Genomic DNA, 20,432 nt, shown 5'->3' with positions numbered 1-20,432 from the left:
TCATGATCGTCCACGTAGCCATAAAAAGGACCAAACACAAGCACCTTTTTGCTGGTAAATGCTAACAGTCAAATTGTTCGGCAAAAATACGGTCAAATAATTCTGTAATATTTTGAATTGTTTTGTCATGTAAATGGCGAAGCCCAAGACAAGATGAGTGGAGAGGAGGGGCAGTTACAGTGCTGACAAAATCTGCTGTATTTTCAGTCTCAACCCTTCGTGGAATTGGAAAACAACAACTTGGTACCACTCGAGCATTCACAGCCATTTTTTTCGTTATTTTGCACGTGGAGATGTTTCTTTGAATGTCTCTTCCCTGCTGTGTCTGGTTTTGTAGCGCGTCCAGAATAATCCGTAAAAGCCACAATTGGGATGTTTTTCGTCAAAGCTGTAGGCTACATGTTGTATTTTCATTCAAACATAAATATGGCTTGGTGAGTATGAGGGAGGAAGAGGAGAAGTGGTAGGCCTCTCTCAGTTTGTTGCTTATATACCAAACAAAGAGTCCTGGAAGCCTGTGCGCGATCAATCTTACTCGCCAAAAGGTCTGACAGCTCGGTGCCCTCACAACACATTTAAGGCTTCTAACTCTCCCCCGGATCAAATGCAGCCAGGAAGCGGCGAGAAACACTGGCCACTCAGATTAGAACTAGTTTCTGTTCGCAGTTATAGCCCTGCTGTCGCTTGAGGGATGTTTAAGAAGATAAATAAGAAGCCAGCTTCACAAGATGCGACCATTTCCTTTCTGGAAGGAGGCTGTAATGCGCCAACGGTGAGAAGGGCGAAGCAGCTTCTCCACCTGGCTTTTATCCTTTGGACTGTGACTGCGAATTACACAACGACGTGTGTTTCTCGTTTAGGTGGATATGCAGGTTTGTAAAAGGAAGAGGCTCCGTGGCAGAGACAGAGTTGCTAGGGGAAGAGATGGATGGCTTTTTTGGAATTACGCACAGGCTTTGTGTGCTAGGAAAGGAGTGGGTGGCAGCATTTGGTGGACCTCAGTCTATCCTACACACTTGTCTTTACATCAGGATTGATTTAGGAGCACTTTCCCACGGTTGGAAACGTAAAGAAACATACAAATAAGATATATTTATGGTAAAACCTTATTTATGTGCTACCTGTGTATAACGCATATGGGTCAAATCAGTGCCTTGCTGTGAATGCGTGTGTGTGTGTGCGTGTGCGCGTCTCAGTCTGTGTTGGATGGAGAAATACTGACTGCATCAGCTTTTTTTCAACACATCATGGTTCAATTGTTCTAGGTTTCCCTGCTAACCATATGTCAGGGCTGGTAATGTTCGTGGCCTCATATCAGTCATATTGTGCTGAAAATGCTTCCTTGGTGCAAAGTATCAGCCAGAACAAACAATACAATTACATAGTGGATAGAATAATCAGAAAGGATGGACTTAACGTAAAAGGGATTTGCCTCTTAGATTAAAAAAAAAAAAAAGCAGAAAACCCTTTGAGCTTGGAAAAAAAATCTGCATGTTTAGGGAGAATTTGAATTTTAAAAAATCATCATAGCAGAGTCACCGAGAACACAAAGAAATTAAATAATGAAACCATATATTTACAACACGAACATAATTTAAAATGCATGTTTAAAAAAATAACGTATAATTTCTATGAACCACCTTCATTTTAGCAAAATACACAGCAAAATATCTTCATCTTTTCTGGTTATTTCTGCTCGTTTGACAATATAAGCGAGGTCCTTCATTTTGAAGTGGCTTTACCACTGGCATCTGAAATCGTGCAGAACAATGAGACAAATAATCTAGTTCAGCGTGGATTCTGCGTGTCTGGCCGGATTTGACTGACTGAACATATCAGGGAATTATTTTCCAAACGATTTCTCATTTAGCTCGTTGTCTTCTTGCAGAATCTCCAGAAGAGCCCGGCTGACATTTTTATTATTATGGACGTGCCCACGCTGATGAGAGGAGGGGAAAAGGCCACCCGAGGGTTTTCTTCACGTCGAGTCAAGAGGGGCGAAAACAAAAATCAAGTAGTTTTTATTCAATATTTGACTTTATCTCTGGCTATTTCCTTTTTGTCATTGATTACGAGTTAGGTCGAGGATATCACATTATTTTGCCGCATACATATTTTATAAGCGCCTACTTTTTATCGTCATCAAATGTCTATTATTTAAATATGTTTTTGCATTTTTTAAACATTATATTTTCCGTGTGTTGAAATGGATTTTGCTTCCGTATTTACTCGACCATTTTATACCAATATGAACTATGAATGTGTTATTATTAATATCTTGGCTGATGCACATCTAAGAGACGTCTTTGTGTTTTCTTCAGTGGTTATGTGAAACGCTTCGGTTGTGCCTAAAGCTGAATGATGTGCTAACAATATATTTCAATCCTTTTATTTATTTGTTCGAACTGGAGCAGCATGGAATGTATGACATCGGGAAATAAAATGATGATGTCGGTTTCTTTTTTCTGCAATAAACAAAACACGTGTGTCCTTCTTTCCACTCTTATTGCATGACTGATTGATTTTACATTCGCTGAGAAAGTGAAACACCTCCTCGAAGGAAAAACATGAAAACATGGCCTATATTATCAACACGGTGCACTGCTGCTGCACACTACATGTATGAGCTGGAATAGGGGCCGAGAAGCTAAATCCACCAACCTTGTCCCCACACAAACATCGCAGGGGTGTCAAAAAATACTAAAGGACCCTTTTATCTTTGCACTGAACAAAATAAATAACATTAGATTAGTCCAATAGAACAAAACACAATGCAAGGGAGGCCGCGTGTAAGATCGTGACCCTTGTTTTTGAAAATGTGTTTCCCTCATAATCCCAGCTCGTGGCTCTTGAAGGATCCTTTCACAAGTGCAACAAAATGCAAATCACAATTCTTCAACTGCGGATAAATAAAAGAAAACGGACAAATTCACATTAAATGAATAGCATATGTTCATAATACCCTGTTTGAGTTTCAATTGAAAAGAAGAGTTTAAAAATGATTAAATAGGCCTATGCATATACGTCCCTCCCTCCTCCCCCTCTCTCTCTCTAGACGTCCTAATGTCCAGAAAAAGGCCTATGTGAGACAATGACACGAGCAAATAGAGAAAAAAATTAAACAAGTCGTGATTATTGATCCTACGCTACTTCACGCATCAAACTATAGAGAACATAAACAACGCAGAGAGAAGGTGGAAGCCACGAGAAGGCGCAGGAAAAAAGCAGTGATGTGTCTGGAGGTGGATAAGACAATGGGCGGAGTGATCCAGGCAGCGCCACGGCTACAGATGCGTCAGTTTGGGCGCTTCCTGGATTCTTCCCTGAGAGTAGTGCGGCGTTAGGTCTGTGTACGTCGGTGTCGGATCACACACTCCGTGATGCTGACTGTTGCCCATTGTGATTGCTCCATTGTAGTCCATGTTTGCAGACGGCGGGTGCGGGAGGTGGGTCAGCCCGAAAACAGATGCCCCGGAATTGGGCACCGAGTCGATGTAACCACCGCCGACATACACGGGGCTACCCTGCATGTGCGTCCCGTAGTTGCCATTGCCTTGGAGAGGGTGCGCGTCATACTCGGGCGTGGCCGAGTCGGTCCCGGGATACCGCTTCTGGGAGGGCGGGCAGTTGCTGAGGGAGCTGTTCAAAGGAGGGGGATATGACGTGGCCATGCCGTATGCGTTTTGATGAGGTTTGCTGTAAGACGTCGGAGATTGCGATTCATACGGTACACTGTTTACTAGAGAATGCATAGAGTTGAGGTATCCTCCGCCTCCCCCGCCGCCGCCACCGGAAGCCGGGCCCACTGGGCTGCGAGGGGACTGTCCGCCGGGGGAGGGCATCATCCCGACGCCCTTCTGATCCTTCTTGTATTTCATCCGGCGGTTCTGGAACCAGATCTTGATCTGTCTCTCCGTGAGGTTCAGCAGGTTGGCCATCTCCACCCTCCTGGGTCTGCAGAGGTACCGGTTGAAGTGGAACTCCTTCTCCAGCTCCACGAGCTGCGCGCTGGTGTAAGCCGTCCTGGCCCGCTTGGACGCTGCTGACCCCGGAGGACTCTTGTCTCCGGGGCAACTCTCCACTGTCAGGGAGGGGGAGAGAAAGATGTCAGTCAGCAATGCATTACAGGCAGACAGCGAGAGGGAGGGAGGGGGGAGGCAAATACAAGAGTGAGAGTGAAAGCTAAGCCGTATGACAACATGTAACCAGCTGATAACAAAACTCTTTATGATGAAGAGGGGAGGGAACAGTTTGCTAGATAAATATGCTCAGTTCCACTGCTTAAATAAAGGTTTCATTATGAGCTCCAGCTCATTTTTCCGCCTCTTAATGCTTATGTGCGTGCGCGCGTGCGTGCGTGTTGCAAACACCTCAACGTTTTGATAAATCAGCTCCCTACTGTAAAGCACAGGGGTTATCAACCAGGCCGCACGAGACAATTAACAATCAGCCCCGCGTCCTCGAGCGCGTGCACTGTACGCTGGTGCCTGGATAATAGTAGGTCAATATCTGATACAGAAACAGGTAACCTCAGAGTTCCTACTAAAACATTTTGACCCTCACCTTCCCCCATTGTTACACTTTACACACGCGCAGCGCAATCACCTGCATTACGTATTCCTCTGGGTGCGTGGAGCGACTCGCCTTGCTCTCGCTGATAAACCTCCCTTTCTAAGAGGCTGGAGCTTGGCTGCAGCATACAGAGGTGCTGGTCTACTTACCGCCGTGGCAGGCGGCCAGCTCTTAATACATTTCACTACCTGTCGCCCAAACGTGCAGCAAAAGGAATGCAGCGTGACATAACCTGAGCTATTAGGATATTACGGAGATGAAATACGAATTTAGCACGTGGTATAAAAGGAATGTCCATAATAAAGCGTCAGCAGTGATTCCTGCATTTTTATTTATGAATTCATTTTAAAGGCTAGTAGACTTGAATACATACGAGTCTAGTTTGGGAAATGTATACACCGTCCCTGGATCATTGTTATCTGTCTGATTTATGCGTAAAGCCATGTAAACATCGTGTCTAAACATAAATCATACATTAACTAAAAGGAGACTTCGGATTTCCAACCTTTGTTAAATGAAACTACCTATTACTGCCAAACAAAGAAGAACGCTGGCACATCAAAAAACAAATTCTCCTTAAACAGGATTTGACTTAGTTTTGTGCGTAAAAGATGTGCGTAAAATCTTAATAAATCTCAAAAAGGTCTAACCATGAGTCAAGGAGAAACAGGAACGTTGTATTTTTGCGACTTAACTCCAATTTAACATAAAAGCTCACCTATAAAGGCTATTAGGAGGACCATGGGAAAATAAGAGTCTCCAAGAACCTCTTTTAGGTTGAATCTATGTAAATAAACACCCAAAAACATCCCTCCCAACACACGCCCCCCCACTCTGCCTCCCCACGCTCTCCTCTAATCAAAACAGCAGGACAAACTGAAACAACTGTTGTGCCTGTTTGTTTGTGGTCTCTCCGGGAACATTATGTGATCAGTGGAGATGCGTGTTTACAGTAGGGACAGGTCAACTGTAGGGCACAGTGACAACAAATGGTGGAGTCTGCGTCCAAAGCTGAGCCACATTATTTTATAGTCTACAGTCGGGTAGGATATAAGCAACCAGAATGACAGAACCATTTTGCAGAAATAAATATTTCGATAATTGACTTATAGTGAAATAAAATATAATAAATAAATTATTGCAAAGTGTATATTCTAGTGTGTGTGTGTGTGTGTGTGTGTGTGTCACTGTCCAATCTGGGAGTACCTGAACTGGAGCTACTGGTGGGTTTCTGCTTGGTGTTCTGGCGAGATTCCTTCATCCAGGGGAAGATCTGTTTGTTCCGAGCAGCAGAGGTCGGGGAGCCGTTCTTGGCACTGGGCTGGCTGGACCCGTTGCTTGTGTTTTGGCTGACGGCACCGGGGGATTGCGAGGGAGGGGGCGGGCCTGATACCGGCACCTGCGCTTGATTGCTTTCAGGATGAACCTTGGACTGCGCCGCCTGAATAGCTGCGCTCCTGTCGCAGCTCTCCGCCATCTCCCCCGGCTTCTGCAGCGCCACGGAGCCGTCAGGAGACTGCAGGGAGCAGGCAGGTCGATGGTACTCACTTTCCACATGAGAGGCCCGGGGATATTGGACCTGATTGGCATCATAACTGAAGCCATTTGCGCTTTGATATGGGTAGCCACTGTAAATTGCAGAGCTGTCGTAGTAGGTTGCCTTTTGCATCTCGCCGTTTCCCAATATTTATTTCAGAAACTGACAGGGTCTTGACACCCTTGTAGAATAACATTGGCACCCCGTGGTCACGTGACGCCTCTCCGCCAATGGCCTCCTCGGGTGAACCTAGGGTTACAAGAAGCACTGTGAGGAGAAGAAATGGTGGCGATCCATCTTACTTTTCAATACAGGCCTGACACTGGAGACTATGGAGGCAAGATAGGGCCAACACTCCTGTAGACTATTACCGTTTACCTTATGGCTTACAAAGGGCACGCACTAACCTTGTATTACCATCTGTGCCAAACAACATCAAAACAAAAAGCTTTTCAAAAGCATTTCAGATTGCCAAAGCAATTTAGGACCTAACAAGAAACTGCATGACATTTTAAACCTCTGGGCCCATTAACAATCAAACGGAATATAGAGTTACAGAACACCTAGTGGAGCACAGGCTGTAGGAAAAGCCTATTAGCGGGTTACCACACAGGAAAATAGTATTTCTATTACAATGTTATTCTACAACAGGGCTGTCAACAGTGGATCTAATTTCCCACGTAGTAGATGAAAACATTCCACGTGGTCCACAGACTTCTGAGCTATTTTTGTCTTACATTATTAATAAAACAAAGTCCTCTTTTAGTAACAGGGGAGAGCTGTGCTTCCCCGACCACCTGACTCAAAGCACAAACAACCGCATTGTCTTCTGGCCTTTTTTTGTCTTTGCTGCAAGACAAATAGATGGGCCACGAGGAAACCTGAAAAACCGGGCGGGCATCCGTGCATCTCCGTGACCACGGTGTGAACTTTTCCTCGCAGGCCCCATAATAAGTGCTGCTGTTGGTGTTGTCTGCGCGGCGGCCCGTCGCGGTGATATATGGGAGGGTCAGTGGGCCGGGACGACCTGCACCGGAATGAGCGGACCGAGGTGCGGCTGAGCCCGGTGACACGAAGCCGAGGACAACACAGACAGAGCCGAGTCCATGCAAGTAACCGCGAGAATCTGATTCGAAATGATTATTACTAAAAATATAAATAGACACAGATCTACAAATAATAATAATAATAATAATAATAATAATAATAATAATAATAATAATAATAATAATAATAATAATAATAATAATAATAATAATAATAATAATAATAATAATAATTTGTATGTTTTTAAATCATGCAGGCTTTAGTCATTGTCCGTCGCTCCAAACTAGACAGCAGATAGTGAAGGTTTAAAAAGAAATAAATACAGTAGCTCGATTTATTTACTAAATAGATTTCATTTGACAGCGATTTTTTGTCATATTTAAATACAATTAAAATAAAAAATATAAAACGTCCAATAACAACAAAAGCAGCATTGGTTTTAAAGTAAGCTTCGATATTTGTTAATATCGTTCTTCAAGCGTAGATGTTTAGCCCTGGAGCGGATATGATTTGAATGCATTTTCATAATATGAACACAAATTAGTCAAAGCACAACTTTGGGCAGCCGTGCATAACAAGAAGCAAATCAGTTTAAAATGGGCCCCCAGCTTGCCCTCGGTGAGGCTAAACCGCAGCCTGAAAGAAGGTGTCCCCACTGTATCTGCACTCATAACGAACCTGGAAAAGATACCAGAAAGCCTCGTGGTGTATATCTGCAGGCAAACCATTGCGATACTCATAAATGGCAGAGAAAGATAGACAAAAGACAGACTGCAGCTCTCTGCGCAGCCCTGTGCTCCGCGTTGGAGAAATGTGGCTGCCTGCCTGTGTGTGTGAACTCTTCCTGAACCGAGATCTAAGTCATACGGTGATAAATCACCGCGCGACACACAAACTCCACCATTTACAACCGAGGGAGCCTATTTCTGGCCTGCTTACCTTATCCTCTGACGACGAATGCAGAGCACCGAGCAATATTTTCTCATTCAGCGACGAAATCGATCAAAGCATTAATCCAGAGAAAAGTTTAAAGGCAGGGCTTGCTGGGTGAAGCAGGAGCAGCAGACTGCGCCCTGCCATAGAGCAGGCATAAGTAGCCAAAACAAAAAAGGGAAGAGCCGAGAGAAACCCCTTTCCTCCTGTCCTTTTCTTTTTTTCCTACTCGACGTGGATGGGTAAACCGAGATTACGAAAGCAGGCGTGAGCACTCAGGTCAGCGAGATAAGAGTTATCTTGCCCCAAGACTGAATGTATCGTCATGCTACAAAGCAATGGCCAGGACTTCATAGCAATATTAAACTCATGCCAGGTCTATGCTGGACTATGTGATCCTTCACCAGTACCATGCAGACACCAGTGAACTGCCCCGAACCAGAGCGTCACCATAGACAAGAAAAATTATGCAAATGAAGTAGCGCCTTGGAAAACCAGTTCAAATCAAGTGGCTGCCTCTCCTCCTCCCCCAACCAAATGAGGTAGTGTGCATGGAAAAAAATAATACATCGTTACCAATGCGATTGAAGTCTGTCCCTGAAGTGTTTTAAATCTATTTGTTCTTATTTACTCCACGTCCTGCGCCGGAGTTATGAGCCCGGTGGAGGAAACGTTGGAGAGACGGGAAGGCACAAAGGAATAATCAGGCGTTGACCATGCTGCATTTCCATTTCCATGGACATAATGGGCTTCTCTCCACAGCTTAATCATTAACCCGCATTTTTGCGTATAATTCACAGTAGTTTTGCACAGAGAGCAACCCTTCGTTTTCACTCCAGCGCCAGATATTCCAAAGCCTGTGTGCGTTTTTGCGGGAAGAACACAAAAAAAGATCTATACATAAATATATATATATATATATATATATATATTACATTATCAAGAGCAGCAACCTCGGTTCAAACACGACGCGCCTCCAGCGGAAATCCCACCAGGATCATGGTGTGAAAAATGGAAAGAGGTTTCATCACCAAAAGGCAAGGCGGAGAGGACGAAGCGAGGAGCAGGGGAGAAGCGAGGCGGCAGCAGAGGGAATCCCTCTGCACGGCGATGCTGTCGTCTGCAGCCAAATTTAAAGAATGGGAAAAAGCATATTTATATTCCATCACCATCCCCGGGCTATAAACACGCTCAGACCTGCAGCTTCTCCGCTGGTTTCAGGCTGTGGGAGCAAATTCTGGGAGAGTTAGAATAGATAGAACCGGCGGACGGCGTGGGAGGATGACTGGGAGAAAAATCCACGCGTGAGGATTTTCTTTTAGCCAACTCGGCTCTTTCTTTTACATCGAGTCGCCACTTTGTGCAATCATTTACTCCTTTGCCTTTCGCTAAAATGCTGATTCCCCTCTCTCTTTAATTTGGCCCTGGGCGGAGGGTTAAATGTCAGCGTGGCGGCGCGGTGGATAATGAGGCTTAGGACTAAATGTAAAATGTTGATGTAAGAAAAGAAACATTTTTTAAAAACTTCGAGGCAGTAAATTACAGCGGCCACAAGCAGATGGCTTTCACACAAAGTAGTTTTTGAAAGGAGTAAGGCGCCGCTCCAAGAGCTGCGATTCCCCTCGTCACTTTTATAGTGACAAATTACACCACAAAGACAAGTGGAAGAGAAGGAATTATTGCTTTCGGGCTGGTCATAATGCTGCAACAAGGAAATGTACAAGCCACGGACTGCTCCTCTGTCCCTGCCAGTGCTTTGGTGGGCGTGCGCGGTACTTATTAGAAATTGACTAAGGATATCACCACCAAGCGTTCATAACGCAAATCAATAAAGATATATGGACTTACCGAGGGCAGTTTATGGTGTCTTCGAGACCGTGCGTTGGCCAGAGTTTACGCGGCTGGGTTTCTGCAAACAGGATGGGAATGCACGTTGTTTTAACAGAAAATATTTTAACGCCTTGGGTAAATTATTATTACGTGACTTTTGTCCTCAAATACGTTCAGCCCATGGTTTAAAATGTGATTTCAAAGCCTAAAACTAGTTTGCAGACAGGAGCGTTTGGCCTCTGTGTGTCCACAGCGCAAGAAACAGGCGCCCGACAAACTGCAGAGCAGGAATTCAAATAATATTGATGTAAATTATTCAAAATAATTACGCAGGGCTGAAATATACATTTTAAACGTCCAATATTAATATATACACTATTATAAAACATAAGGTGGTTTCAATATTATAGAACAACACATCACCCAAAATATATTAAAGGATAGAAAACACAATTAGAGCTAAATACATGAATGGAACCTAGAATCCTGACGTTTAGGACAAAAAACAACCAAATATTGTAAAGCGGAATATGATGAAAGATAAAATAGGCCTATGCAAATAACGTGTTTGTTGTTTCCTCGCTGGCCTGTAAGCATTTTCTTCACAAACGGATCGAATAGTCATTAGCCCTCGCGCACCATCTTCCCCAAGTCCCTGCGCCCATAAATCAAGCAGAAGCGCCGTGACCTCAGCGCGGCCGCGCGGTCCTACATGGCACTCCGTCTTCCATTATATCCTCGTTTCCCTGGCGGAGCGACACAGCCCCACTGCCTTTCCACTGCTTTTTATGGAGCTCGTCTTGATGTATCATTTACACCCAAAAACCTCACAGAAGGAAGCGACGGGGCTTTATGGGTGCCGGTCGCGCGTTGTTTGGGATTTTCTCTAAAGGCTACATTCAAATGGACGTTTTGATCATAAACCATGACGCATAAGCGTTTATTCAAATGGATGCTCGTTATAGTAAATATGGAATTAGAACAACACGATGTATTTTTGCTCCGTTTTAAATTCGGATTGAAACTAATGATGGGTTCGTACTGTTTAGTCGTGGAAGAAAAAAAATGGATCAATGTCTGAATCTAAATGGACTAGTCGAGCCATAAAATAGTTACCTTTTTATTATGTGTGTACATTCTGCAGACCGTTTGAATAACTGTGACGAATCTGCGATATTAACAAGTAAATGAATATCGATAGTTTTTTGGTACCTGTTTATTTTCTCTCCCGGCAACAACCCTGGAACCCTTGTTACTGACCTCTGCGTCGCGCAGCAATAACTCACGACAGTAATGAACAATCGGCGGAAATACCTCAAAATAAAATCCATCCTCCCAAAGCTAGGGCTCTGACTCTGCCTGCGTGGAAAAGCATATCCGTCCGTGACAGCAGTATAATACATCCACAAACCCGGAATCCTCTCTCTTTCAGGCAGCCTCGCGTTTCTTTATCTCTCCTCTATAAACAAACTACAAAGCCCGAACTCCACTCACGGAGAGTGGGGGTAACCCGCATATAATCAGCATCATATGGTCAGACCGGGGCTCCGGTTTTCTTCCCCGTGCCATAACATCGCGCAGTATTATGCGCCCTGCTCACGTGACGCAACGTCAACTTAAATCCCCTTTATTTGAGCCCGTGAATCATTAATGGAGGCAGTCATTGCCCCTGAGGAGAAACGGATCAGTTTGGAGGGAGAAAAAAGAGGGGTATGTGACAACTGCAATGTATCTGGCAGAGAAGCAAGGCTCTTGCAGAGAAGCAGCTTTTCCACGTGTCGCCCATTCAACGGGAAAGACCGTTCTGTCACTTTTAAAGTGCCATATATTTGGTGCCTGTTAGCGGCTGAAGGAGCTAATCCTGCTGCATTATGCTGAGATTGGAGTGGAGCCCCACGCCGAGGCAGCATGAACGCCAATTCTCTCTTTTTGAGATGGGGATAATTTATTTAATAATTACTATCCATATTGCAAAATACAGTTCAGGTGTGTCATAATAATCCCTCATTACCCTATAATGAAGCATTTTACCTTCTCCGTACTTCACCGTTTGCACAGTGCATTAAATAGAAATCAGCTCACTACCGCCCCCCATGTTCTCATTGCGCCACTGCGGCTGTTCTGTCTGGTTCTGCTTCTGCTTGCCGCGGGCTTAATAGGGACAAAAGTCCACACCGTTACCTTCCCTGCATAAGAAACGTGTGCGTCCTGGTGGTCGTCGGGGCTGCGTGTCAGTCAAAGTGGAGGTGAGGTAACCAAAGACTGGCTCCTCGACCCCGCTGATCGGTACATGGACACCCATTAGACCTACATGCCCTCGTGCGTTTCCTATGAGCAGCTGAGTGATGGCAGAATATACTGCTTTAAAGGAGGAAAAGGTTTTGGAGCTTTTAGATACAGAAAGTGTTGGGTGAGACTTAAAAACGCCACTAAGCCTGAATTGCCACATACACCGAGTTTGATCCAAACACTTGCACGGGATGGAATAAATCTGGCTTCAGTTACTTCAGGCATTGCCAGAAGCGCCGGGCCCGGAAGGGCTCCTCTCTTCGTGGCACCGTTTGGCGCTTGTTTTCCGTCAACACCCAGCAGCGGGCGTGGAAAAATCCTACCACAACTATTAATCATCCGGGGCGGACGTGGGCAGCATCCCACTCCCACACGAGCCTTTGTCTCCTCAAACTACAACTTGAGCGGTAAACTTTTACAGAGCGCAACAGACGCAGAAGAGTTTCTTATTCATTGGTGTTAGACATTTGTCAAACTGAAGAACAAAGTATTATTATCGGGCGTTCCATTAAATGTTACGCGCGGAGTTAGGACACGTTTTGTCTCCTGTTAATCAGAAGGTTTGTGCCTGTAATATGTTCTTTTGTTCTCTGAGGTGTCAGGCTGTCATCGGGATTATTTGGCTCAACATGACCACGCACTGAAGAGAAGCCCACGTTGCCTTTCGCCACTGCACCTGAACTCTCCTGTGACCCGGGCAGAGAAGTATAGAGTCGAGTGGGAAGTTATTTTGAGTTGAGAGACCAGGAAGAAGATGGCAACCAAAGGGCCTCCAGATGGTATAATATTTTATTTATAATTTTGTTCCACGATTGAGAAAAAGAGTTTAAGAATCAACAGTTTCTGCATAAAATAAATGTTTCCGAGCAATTCACACAAACGAGGGCTCCTCATCAGTGTCAGGAGTTGGAGGCACAGACCTCTGGAGAATGGCCAGACGGCGCTCCATATCTACCCACAATGTTGACACTCGGAGCTCTTAACAGCCAGGCTTGGGTTACCGATACACTCAGCCGAAGATAACTCTTTCTGCGAGGTTTACACCGGCCAACATCAAGGCTAATGCGAAATTCAACGCCGTAAACTGCCTGGAGCCATCTCTCATGGGCGTAGAGCACCGGGACGGACTACGACACGGTCATTATACGTACTCAGGTTGTTGTAATAAAGCAGTTTGAATTGTCACCATGAACTTAACGCGTCTTTATTGTGAGTGAAATGTCCACCATAATAATAATAATAATAATAATAATAATAATAATAATAATAATAATAATAATAATAATAATAATAATAATAATAATAATAATAATAATAATAATAGTTTTAAAAATGTTTAACCTGTACCTGAATTGACTAAAATGTCCATATACTCTATTACTCTAATACTCTATTTTTTAGCAGTTTAGTAGCAACAGATGCGCCAGTGTTTTATTACTGTTTTAAATTAAGTGCTATTCAAAAAGTAATACGTTTATATCGGTGTTCAATAATAATACATTTGCTGGCAACCTGATTTTTTTTTGTTATAATGAAGTGAACCTTGCTGGTATAAATGTAGATTCTTGTGTATTGTTAAAAGAAGACCGTATCAGCTGCACCTTCACTTCCCTGCAGCTAAGTGTGAATCATTACTTCATATTCAACATATTTGCACAATTATTTAGTATCTTAACAAGTTTATCTTAACGTTTAAGTCTGTGGTGAAATCTACCATATTAAGCCTTGCAGTGTCTTGAGGATACTGGTAATTGTGCAAAATTAACCCCACTGTTATTCATCATATTCACTGCAAGATACAGTGCAACAACTTTGCTTAATACCCTTTGCTACATTTTAGCACAATATACATAAATTGTACATCAGCTCTAACAATGCTACTTATAACCATTGGCAACAAAACCAAAATATGATTATTTTGGTTTAATCACAGGCTACATGTGATTTCATTCAGCTCACATGTTTTATATTAATTTAAGATGGTATGTCATACTATACACACTACAATAACAATTGATTTCTTTAGGTAAACACTTCCTGCGCTTCATATAAATAAGAAAGGTTTTAATAAACAGTGAAATACTCACAGGTCATGACGGTTTGCGTCCAGCAGACAGATCTGACTCGCGCTCTGCAGAGGATGACTTCAAATGAAAATTAGGCAGATATTCAGATCTATTTCTGACCCTGGGACATTCATTATTGAACAAGTCACATGAACGGTCCAATTAAAAATTCAGCACATTGGAAGTGACCTCTATTCGAGAATCAAATGACTTGAAATCTGTAATTTGACTAGTTGGACTTGTTGGAGTCTGCGCCAAAAATCTGTGCCAATCACCCTGAACCCATCTTCTGCTGAGTTTCCATGTCTGCAGCTACAGCTCGCCTCAATGTCCCGTCAGTAAACGCATCATTTTAAATTTAGAAAACGACGAAAGAATATTTGAGGTGAGAAGGCTGTTTCTTAATTGGCCTAAACATTTGAACAAATAGGCCACGCGGGAAATTATTAATTACGCCATCATTGATATAAGAACCCGTTAGTGCCATAACATTTCTGAAATGATTCTAAGTCATGCACGACACCAACGTGTTCCTGCTCCCATCAGCCCTTCTTTACACGACCTGACAGGGGTGTTTGTGTGATGAATTGCACAAGAGGTGTCCTGAAGAATAATTTTGGGGAAATCTATGGCTTAGATTCACACCTAAACAGCGTTTTTGTTTCCATGCCGTCTCTTGGTAAATCTTACAAGAGAAGAAAAAGCTCGTGGAGGTCTCAGCGCTGATGTATGGCCCGAACGCTGTGTGTGTGTGTCGAAAGGTCAGGGGTGAGAAGAAGTGCTCCGAGCCCGTGATTGGACGGAGCCGAACGTGTCCCCTGGTTGAACCCTCTATTGTTTGGATGTAGCAGGTAGTGACCAACACTCACACTCTGGTGCACTCAAGTTGGCTGAGATCTTCTTATGATGGCAAGAAGGAACAATATGTGTAGCCGGAAACATTTAACAATTTGGGATTGGTCTTAGTCTCTTAGATCTTACAGCTGACACATGACTCGTATTTCTAACATATCTTAATCCACAATAAAAGCGCATGACTTTCACGGACATTTTACGCATAACACTTTTAGCCTCTGAACACTGAAACCAACACAATCGAATCGCACAATAAATCCATTTAAATCTGCACACGGGGATGTGTTTAATTCTGAAAATGCTGCGCACGTATTTATATTCTGATCAGATTAAGGTGCTAATCTTGATTCATAAAACGCGCAAATTTGCCTTTAGTGCATCCTTTCAAAGACCTTCAAATACAGCGAAATTACTTTTATTTTATTTACATGAAGATTAAAAAAATATTAAAGTGTAGTTTAAAATTGAAGCCAATGCTGTGACGCTCTATTACACATTTACGCACGAATCTCCACACATTCAACTAATTCAAATAATACAAATAAAACACCGCACGAAACACAAATGAACAAAATTAAACCTCCCCGAAAAAGGAATCTATTAAAAAAAAACAAGCCACCAAACATCATTAATTGGCGCGGCTTTAACCAAACAGGCTGCACTTGGACAAACTCGACACGGTGACAAAATATCCAAAGCCACGTCAGTCTTATAAGTGAAGGTGTTTTTTTTATTTATTTCACAAGGACAGACTGATTCTACACTAGCCTACATCACAACGGTCATTACTGAGACAACACACACAAATATTCACAGTTTAGGAGACAGCACAACATGGGACGCACTAGCACAAATAAAACTAGACCTCACGACACCAACAAAACGGAATTCTACTTGCTTTCAATATTGTGCCTTCATTATGATTTGTCTATGTACATTACATATGAAAGTCACCTGGACTACATTCAACAGTAAACCAGCCCACTCAGACACACAAACTACACTGGTTCTGACTGATGCCTCGCCTCTAATACAGGCGTGTGGGTCTCTAAACAGGCATCTGCAGAGTCTCGCTAAATATCTTTCAAGTATATTAGAACTTTTCCATGAGCAATAATAAAACAAGAAATCAATATTGAAATAGAACATAGAAAATGACTTCGAACTTACTTTTGCCTCACTCAATTTTAACTGCAATGATACATTTTGATCCAAGTCCTAGGTTCTGAGTGTGCGTAATCCTCCATCCTTCATAATAATAAACAAATATATAACACTTCAGTTGCCACCGTGGCAATTAAAGGTGAATTTCAAGCTTATATGAAGAGGGTGCGGACGACCGGAGAGGGAAAAGGGTACAAAAGACGTGACAGGGGCCCAATGGCAGAGGCAACGTGAAAGAGATAACACCATGTGTGTAAAATACTGAGAATCGGTCCCTCAAATTCCACTTGTGTCATTTGCCATCTCAGTCTGGATTTGGGTTTTGTGGGGTCGGGGTGTTTTCGTGCACTATAGACCTGCAGTGCACGGCGTGGGGACAAGCTGCTGGCCTGTTTTGATCTGCTGCTGCTGCTGGGCCCCCGAGGCTGAGGAGGAGGTGGAACTGGACGAGCGGATCTTGGTATTGGGGAGCTTGTGCTCCTTCTTCCACTTCATCCTCCGGTTCTGAAACCAGATCTTGACCTGGCGCTCGGACAGACACATGGTGTGCGCAATCTCCACCCGCCTGCGCCGGGTCAGATACCGGTTGAAGTGGAACTCTTTCTCCAGCTCCAGAGCCTGCTGGCGGGTGTAGGCAGTGCGGGACCTCTTGGGCACTCCTCCATTGTAACTGGCATTGACTGGAGGGGAAAGCCATACACAGGCAAGCAAGCAGGTGTTACATGCAGGCTGATAGCGTTTATTCCACATCCACATACTTCACCCAGTGGACACATTGCAAGCTCGAAAACCTACGACATATTTCTGCGTTTGGAACAAAATTGCCGGCGCTTTGTTTGTTTTACTCTCTGTCCCGTTTCGGCTGAGGAACATGACCTTAATGTGGAGATGCCGAGTGCTCGAGCATTCGCATCCAGGGACAGATCAAGCTTAGAAATGATTAACAAAACAGCGGGGCTGGATATTACAGTTTGGCTCGGCTCCAGTGGTGGAGGTAGTTTGGGTTAAAAAGCAACAAAGGCACATGGCCCCGACAGACGAACACAGGCAATAAAATTTACGAGGGTCCTTAATTACCAACCCTGCTGCTCGATAGTCGTAAATTGCTGTTGTAAGGGCTGCTACTAGTGCCGCCTCAATAGGTTCGCGTGTGTTCCAGTGGTTGTTTCTCAGTGGTTCCGCTATTTAACCGTGACGATAACTCACCGGTGCTAACGTGGACTTTTTTCATCCAGGGATAGACCACCGGCTCCTTGCCCTTCGCTACGCCGGGATATACCTCACCGGCGAGGCTGCAGTCTTTGCTGGCATTTGCCCCTGCGCCACCGTCTGGGGCCGCGGCGAGGCGAGGACCGTGGTTCTGTGGTACCGGCTGCGGCTGTGCGTGGTGCCCGTCGCCGAAATCGTCGAGTCCGGTGGCGGGGACGTTACCGTAATCGTACGCCGATTCTGTGTAGTTTGACCTCGGATAGGATGGCTCGTCGTGATGGGGAAAGCCCGTATCTTTTGGCCGCTCGTAGTAATCGCCGGGGTTGGGGATGTATCCGCTCTGCTGATATTCGTCGCATGGAGGAAAAGAAGGCTCGATATAGTTCGAGTTTATCAAGTAGGAACTCATGGTCATTAATTTGTGAAGTGCAACAATACTAATTTTTATCGCGCTGTCGTTTTTCTGATCTCCACAAAACCCTCCTACTCCCTGTCAAATGTACAAAGTTGCCTGGTCACGTGTGAAGCGCCACCAATCACCGCGTGTCCTGTGGGCATCATGTAAACAGGAACCAATGGAAAGCATGGCACTGGTACCACCAACACGGCTCGGACTGGCTTACGTTGGTGTTTTCCTTATTAAATCACAGTATATAAAGCAAAACCAATCATCTAACTTGTTTACTGCATGGGTCCAAACTTCTGTGGGTGAGGTTTTCCTGCACGGGAAACATATCTACATCCACGAAAGACTGAAAGTGAATATGAAATTCCAGCCCTGAGAAAATACAGACTGTTCACACACACGCACGCACACAATAGGCTATTTTGATAGTCAGTGATATAAATATGGGTTATTTGGGTTTAAAATGTATTGAAGCCTAATACAAACACGAAGGGGGGAACACGCAGCAAAAGAGCGGCTCGGCGCAACAATTGCACTGCACGTTGCATTGTTGCATTTAAATCCATTCAAATCACAGACAAGTGCACGAGCTGCCTGGCCAAACGCAGGCGAGCCGCTGCTGTGCGGACGTCCAAGCAAGCGTTCGAGGCATGCGACCTGTGCATCAGTAAAACCTGTTTATTCCTCGCTTGTGGCACACAGACACCAACAACAAGACATGTCGCGTCTCGTGTTGCGCGGCTGAGCACACGCACAGAGCACGGTTTAGTTCATTTCACAAGTCCAAATGGCGTCTATTGCATATTTGCTTGAACATGGGAACGTTTGGCCGCTGTTTGTCTTACAGTACAACATTGCGCGTATCTGGCACTGGTCGCTGAGCCACTGCGTATTTTCAACGCTCTCCTGTTCACGTCCATTGAAAAAGCTCGTGCAAAAAAAAAACTTGCAGACACATAATCTTGCACTAAAGCCAAAAGCCTAAATATAGCGTGGGATTTTAAACCAGAGTAGACAGTTTACAGCAAAACATGTCAATCTGAATTACTATGAACCACAGGACAAATGGGAATTCATCTGAAAATATTTACGCCCAAATAAAACTTTTACCACAAACAATGTGATGTTGCAAGACTCCCAAAAATCTTCACAAAACGCACACTTGCGTTTGCTGGAGAGAATTATTCCTACTCGTCATGCTGCACCACTTCATCAGAAACAATGAAGGCTCCATAGAACCGTTTTAATATACATGCAGCAAAAAGACTTGGTAGTTTAGTTTCGCCTACAGTTGTAACAATAATAGTATTGATCAGGAATAATAAAAATGTTTAATATAATTTTTAGGGGGAAATCTTAGTCATGAGTTATGAAAGCCCTTGGTCAGATTTCCATGCGTATGAAACTACAAATTACTGCACTCCTACATAATTCAGGAAATATAGAAGCCACTGACCGTTCTCCTCATTTTCAGCCATCACGTCCAGGTCCCGTTTCTTCCCCTTCTCTGAGACGGTGGCACACTGTATCTGTGTCCCATGAAGATGCAGCAGCTCCCCACAAAGCTGATCCACACTGTCCAAGTCAACAAGGCCCCTGCGTCGAGGAGAAAAGAGGCAAAACTTCGGAAATATTGAAAGCTTTTCTTTCTCTCCCCTTCTTTTTTTTCCTGGTCCCCATTATTCTATTCGCTCCCCTAAACAGAGATAACTTCTGCCTGACCCCAACGTGACACCGTTTCCATTTTGTTTCTGATTAATCTTACCCATTGACAGTCTTTGTTAAACAACAAGGCGTGCCCCCTTTTCCAAAGAGGCGACATTTTCATATCTGTTAGACGCAGTGACCTAGGGTTCACCCCGGACTTGGACTTCAGTTTTGCAGGGTCTGTTCAACACTGGGGAGTTGGAGGGGGGGGGGGGCACTTAGCGCGGGTCAAGACACAGGAAAGACCCCAAAGGACTTTTAAAATGTGCAAAAATCTTTAACTGTACGGAAAAACAAAGCTCCATATGAGCAAAAAACGAACGTGGAGAAGCGGCGAATTTCAAGTTACACGTTTGCTGCAAATTATCCTAAACAATGGGAATAAAATATATATTCTTTTCTTATTTTACGTGTTTTAAGTTCGTTTTGGTGATTTGCTGACCCAGGCCACTTCCAACGAGTGACTTCTGTTTTTCCTCGATGCCCACAGGAAAGTCCTGGGTCCACAAAATGCCACTTCGTGTCGTGCCCTCACACTGTTGCTTTAGGGCGGAGCCGCTGCTACATTGTGTATCTAACAGGCCACCTCGCACCTAACTCATTGTAAATGGCAGCGGATGCACTTTGCGCCATATATCCACTGTATCCATATGACCAAGAGACCACCTGAGAGGCACTATGTCAACATAATCTCGGCGGTAAGACGACTTCACATGATATCTAAATTTACAGCCTGCTGCCATTCTAACACATAAAGGTCCTGCGTAAATGTGGGCCAGGTCACTGTGGCCATTATCCACTTATTGGAAGTCACACC

General features: G+C 44.1%; 2 protein-coding genes and 2 long non-coding RNA genes across 9 annotated transcripts in view; 2 read left to right on the top strand and 2 right to left on the bottom strand.

Moving 5' to 3' along the window:
• Nucleotides 1-958: 958 nt before the first annotated feature.
• On the top strand, nucleotides 959-2,512 carry LOC129604886 (uncharacterized). Its single transcript, XR_008696194.1, has 2 exons — nucleotides 959-1,098; nucleotides 1,889-2,512. It is a non-coding gene; the product is annotated as an uncharacterized LOC129604886 (long non-coding RNA).
• hoxa3a (homeobox A3a) overlaps nucleotides 2,439-20,432 on the bottom strand; it is a 34,313-nt gene continuing 16,319 nt past the window's right edge. For 3 of the 6 annotated variants that reach the window (XM_055513084.1, XM_029167252.3, XM_029167254.3), the window contains 4 exons: nucleotides 19,365-19,504; nucleotides 9,938-9,998; nucleotides 5,779-6,358; nucleotides 2,439-4,081 (listed from right to left, as the gene is read on the bottom strand). In XM_055513084.1, the coding sequence (XP_055369059.1) occupies nucleotides 3,285-4,081; nucleotides 5,779-6,241 (1,260 nt within the window). In that variant the 5' untranslated portion in view covers nucleotides 6,242-6,358; nucleotides 9,938-9,998; nucleotides 19,365-19,504 and the 3' untranslated portion in view covers nucleotides 2,439-3,284. Of the gene's footprint in view, nucleotides 4,082-5,778; nucleotides 6,359-8,095; nucleotides 9,031-9,937; nucleotides 9,999-11,233; nucleotides 11,369-19,364; nucleotides 19,505-20,432 lie in introns of those variants that run through there. The other 3 variants (XM_029167253.3, XM_055513083.1, XM_029167255.3) reach the window with 3 other exon arrangements.
• Nucleotides 12,508-13,393, top strand: LOC129604894 (uncharacterized). Its single transcript, XR_008696202.1, has 2 exons — nucleotides 12,508-12,615; nucleotides 12,804-13,393. It is a non-coding gene; the product is annotated as an uncharacterized LOC129604894 (long non-coding RNA).
• Nucleotides 15,839-19,355, bottom strand: hoxa4a (homeobox A4a). Its single transcript, XM_029167303.3, has 2 exons — nucleotides 17,500-19,355; nucleotides 15,839-16,973 (listed from the first exon to the last, which is right to left on the bottom strand). Exons 1-2 carry the CDS (start codon nucleotides 17,915-17,917, stop codon nucleotides 16,642-16,644), a joined length of 750 nt encoding a protein of 249 aa, XP_029023136.1. The 5' UTR covers nucleotides 17,918-19,355; the 3' UTR covers nucleotides 15,839-16,641.

The sequence above is a fragment of the Betta splendens genome, chromosome 11 (assembly GCF_900634795.4).
Source record: "Betta splendens chromosome 11, fBetSpl5.4, whole genome shotgun sequence".
Taxonomy (NCBI): domain Eukaryota; kingdom Metazoa; phylum Chordata; class Actinopteri; order Anabantiformes; family Osphronemidae; genus Betta; species Betta splendens.
This window is presented reverse-complemented; position numbering and strand designations above follow the sequence as displayed.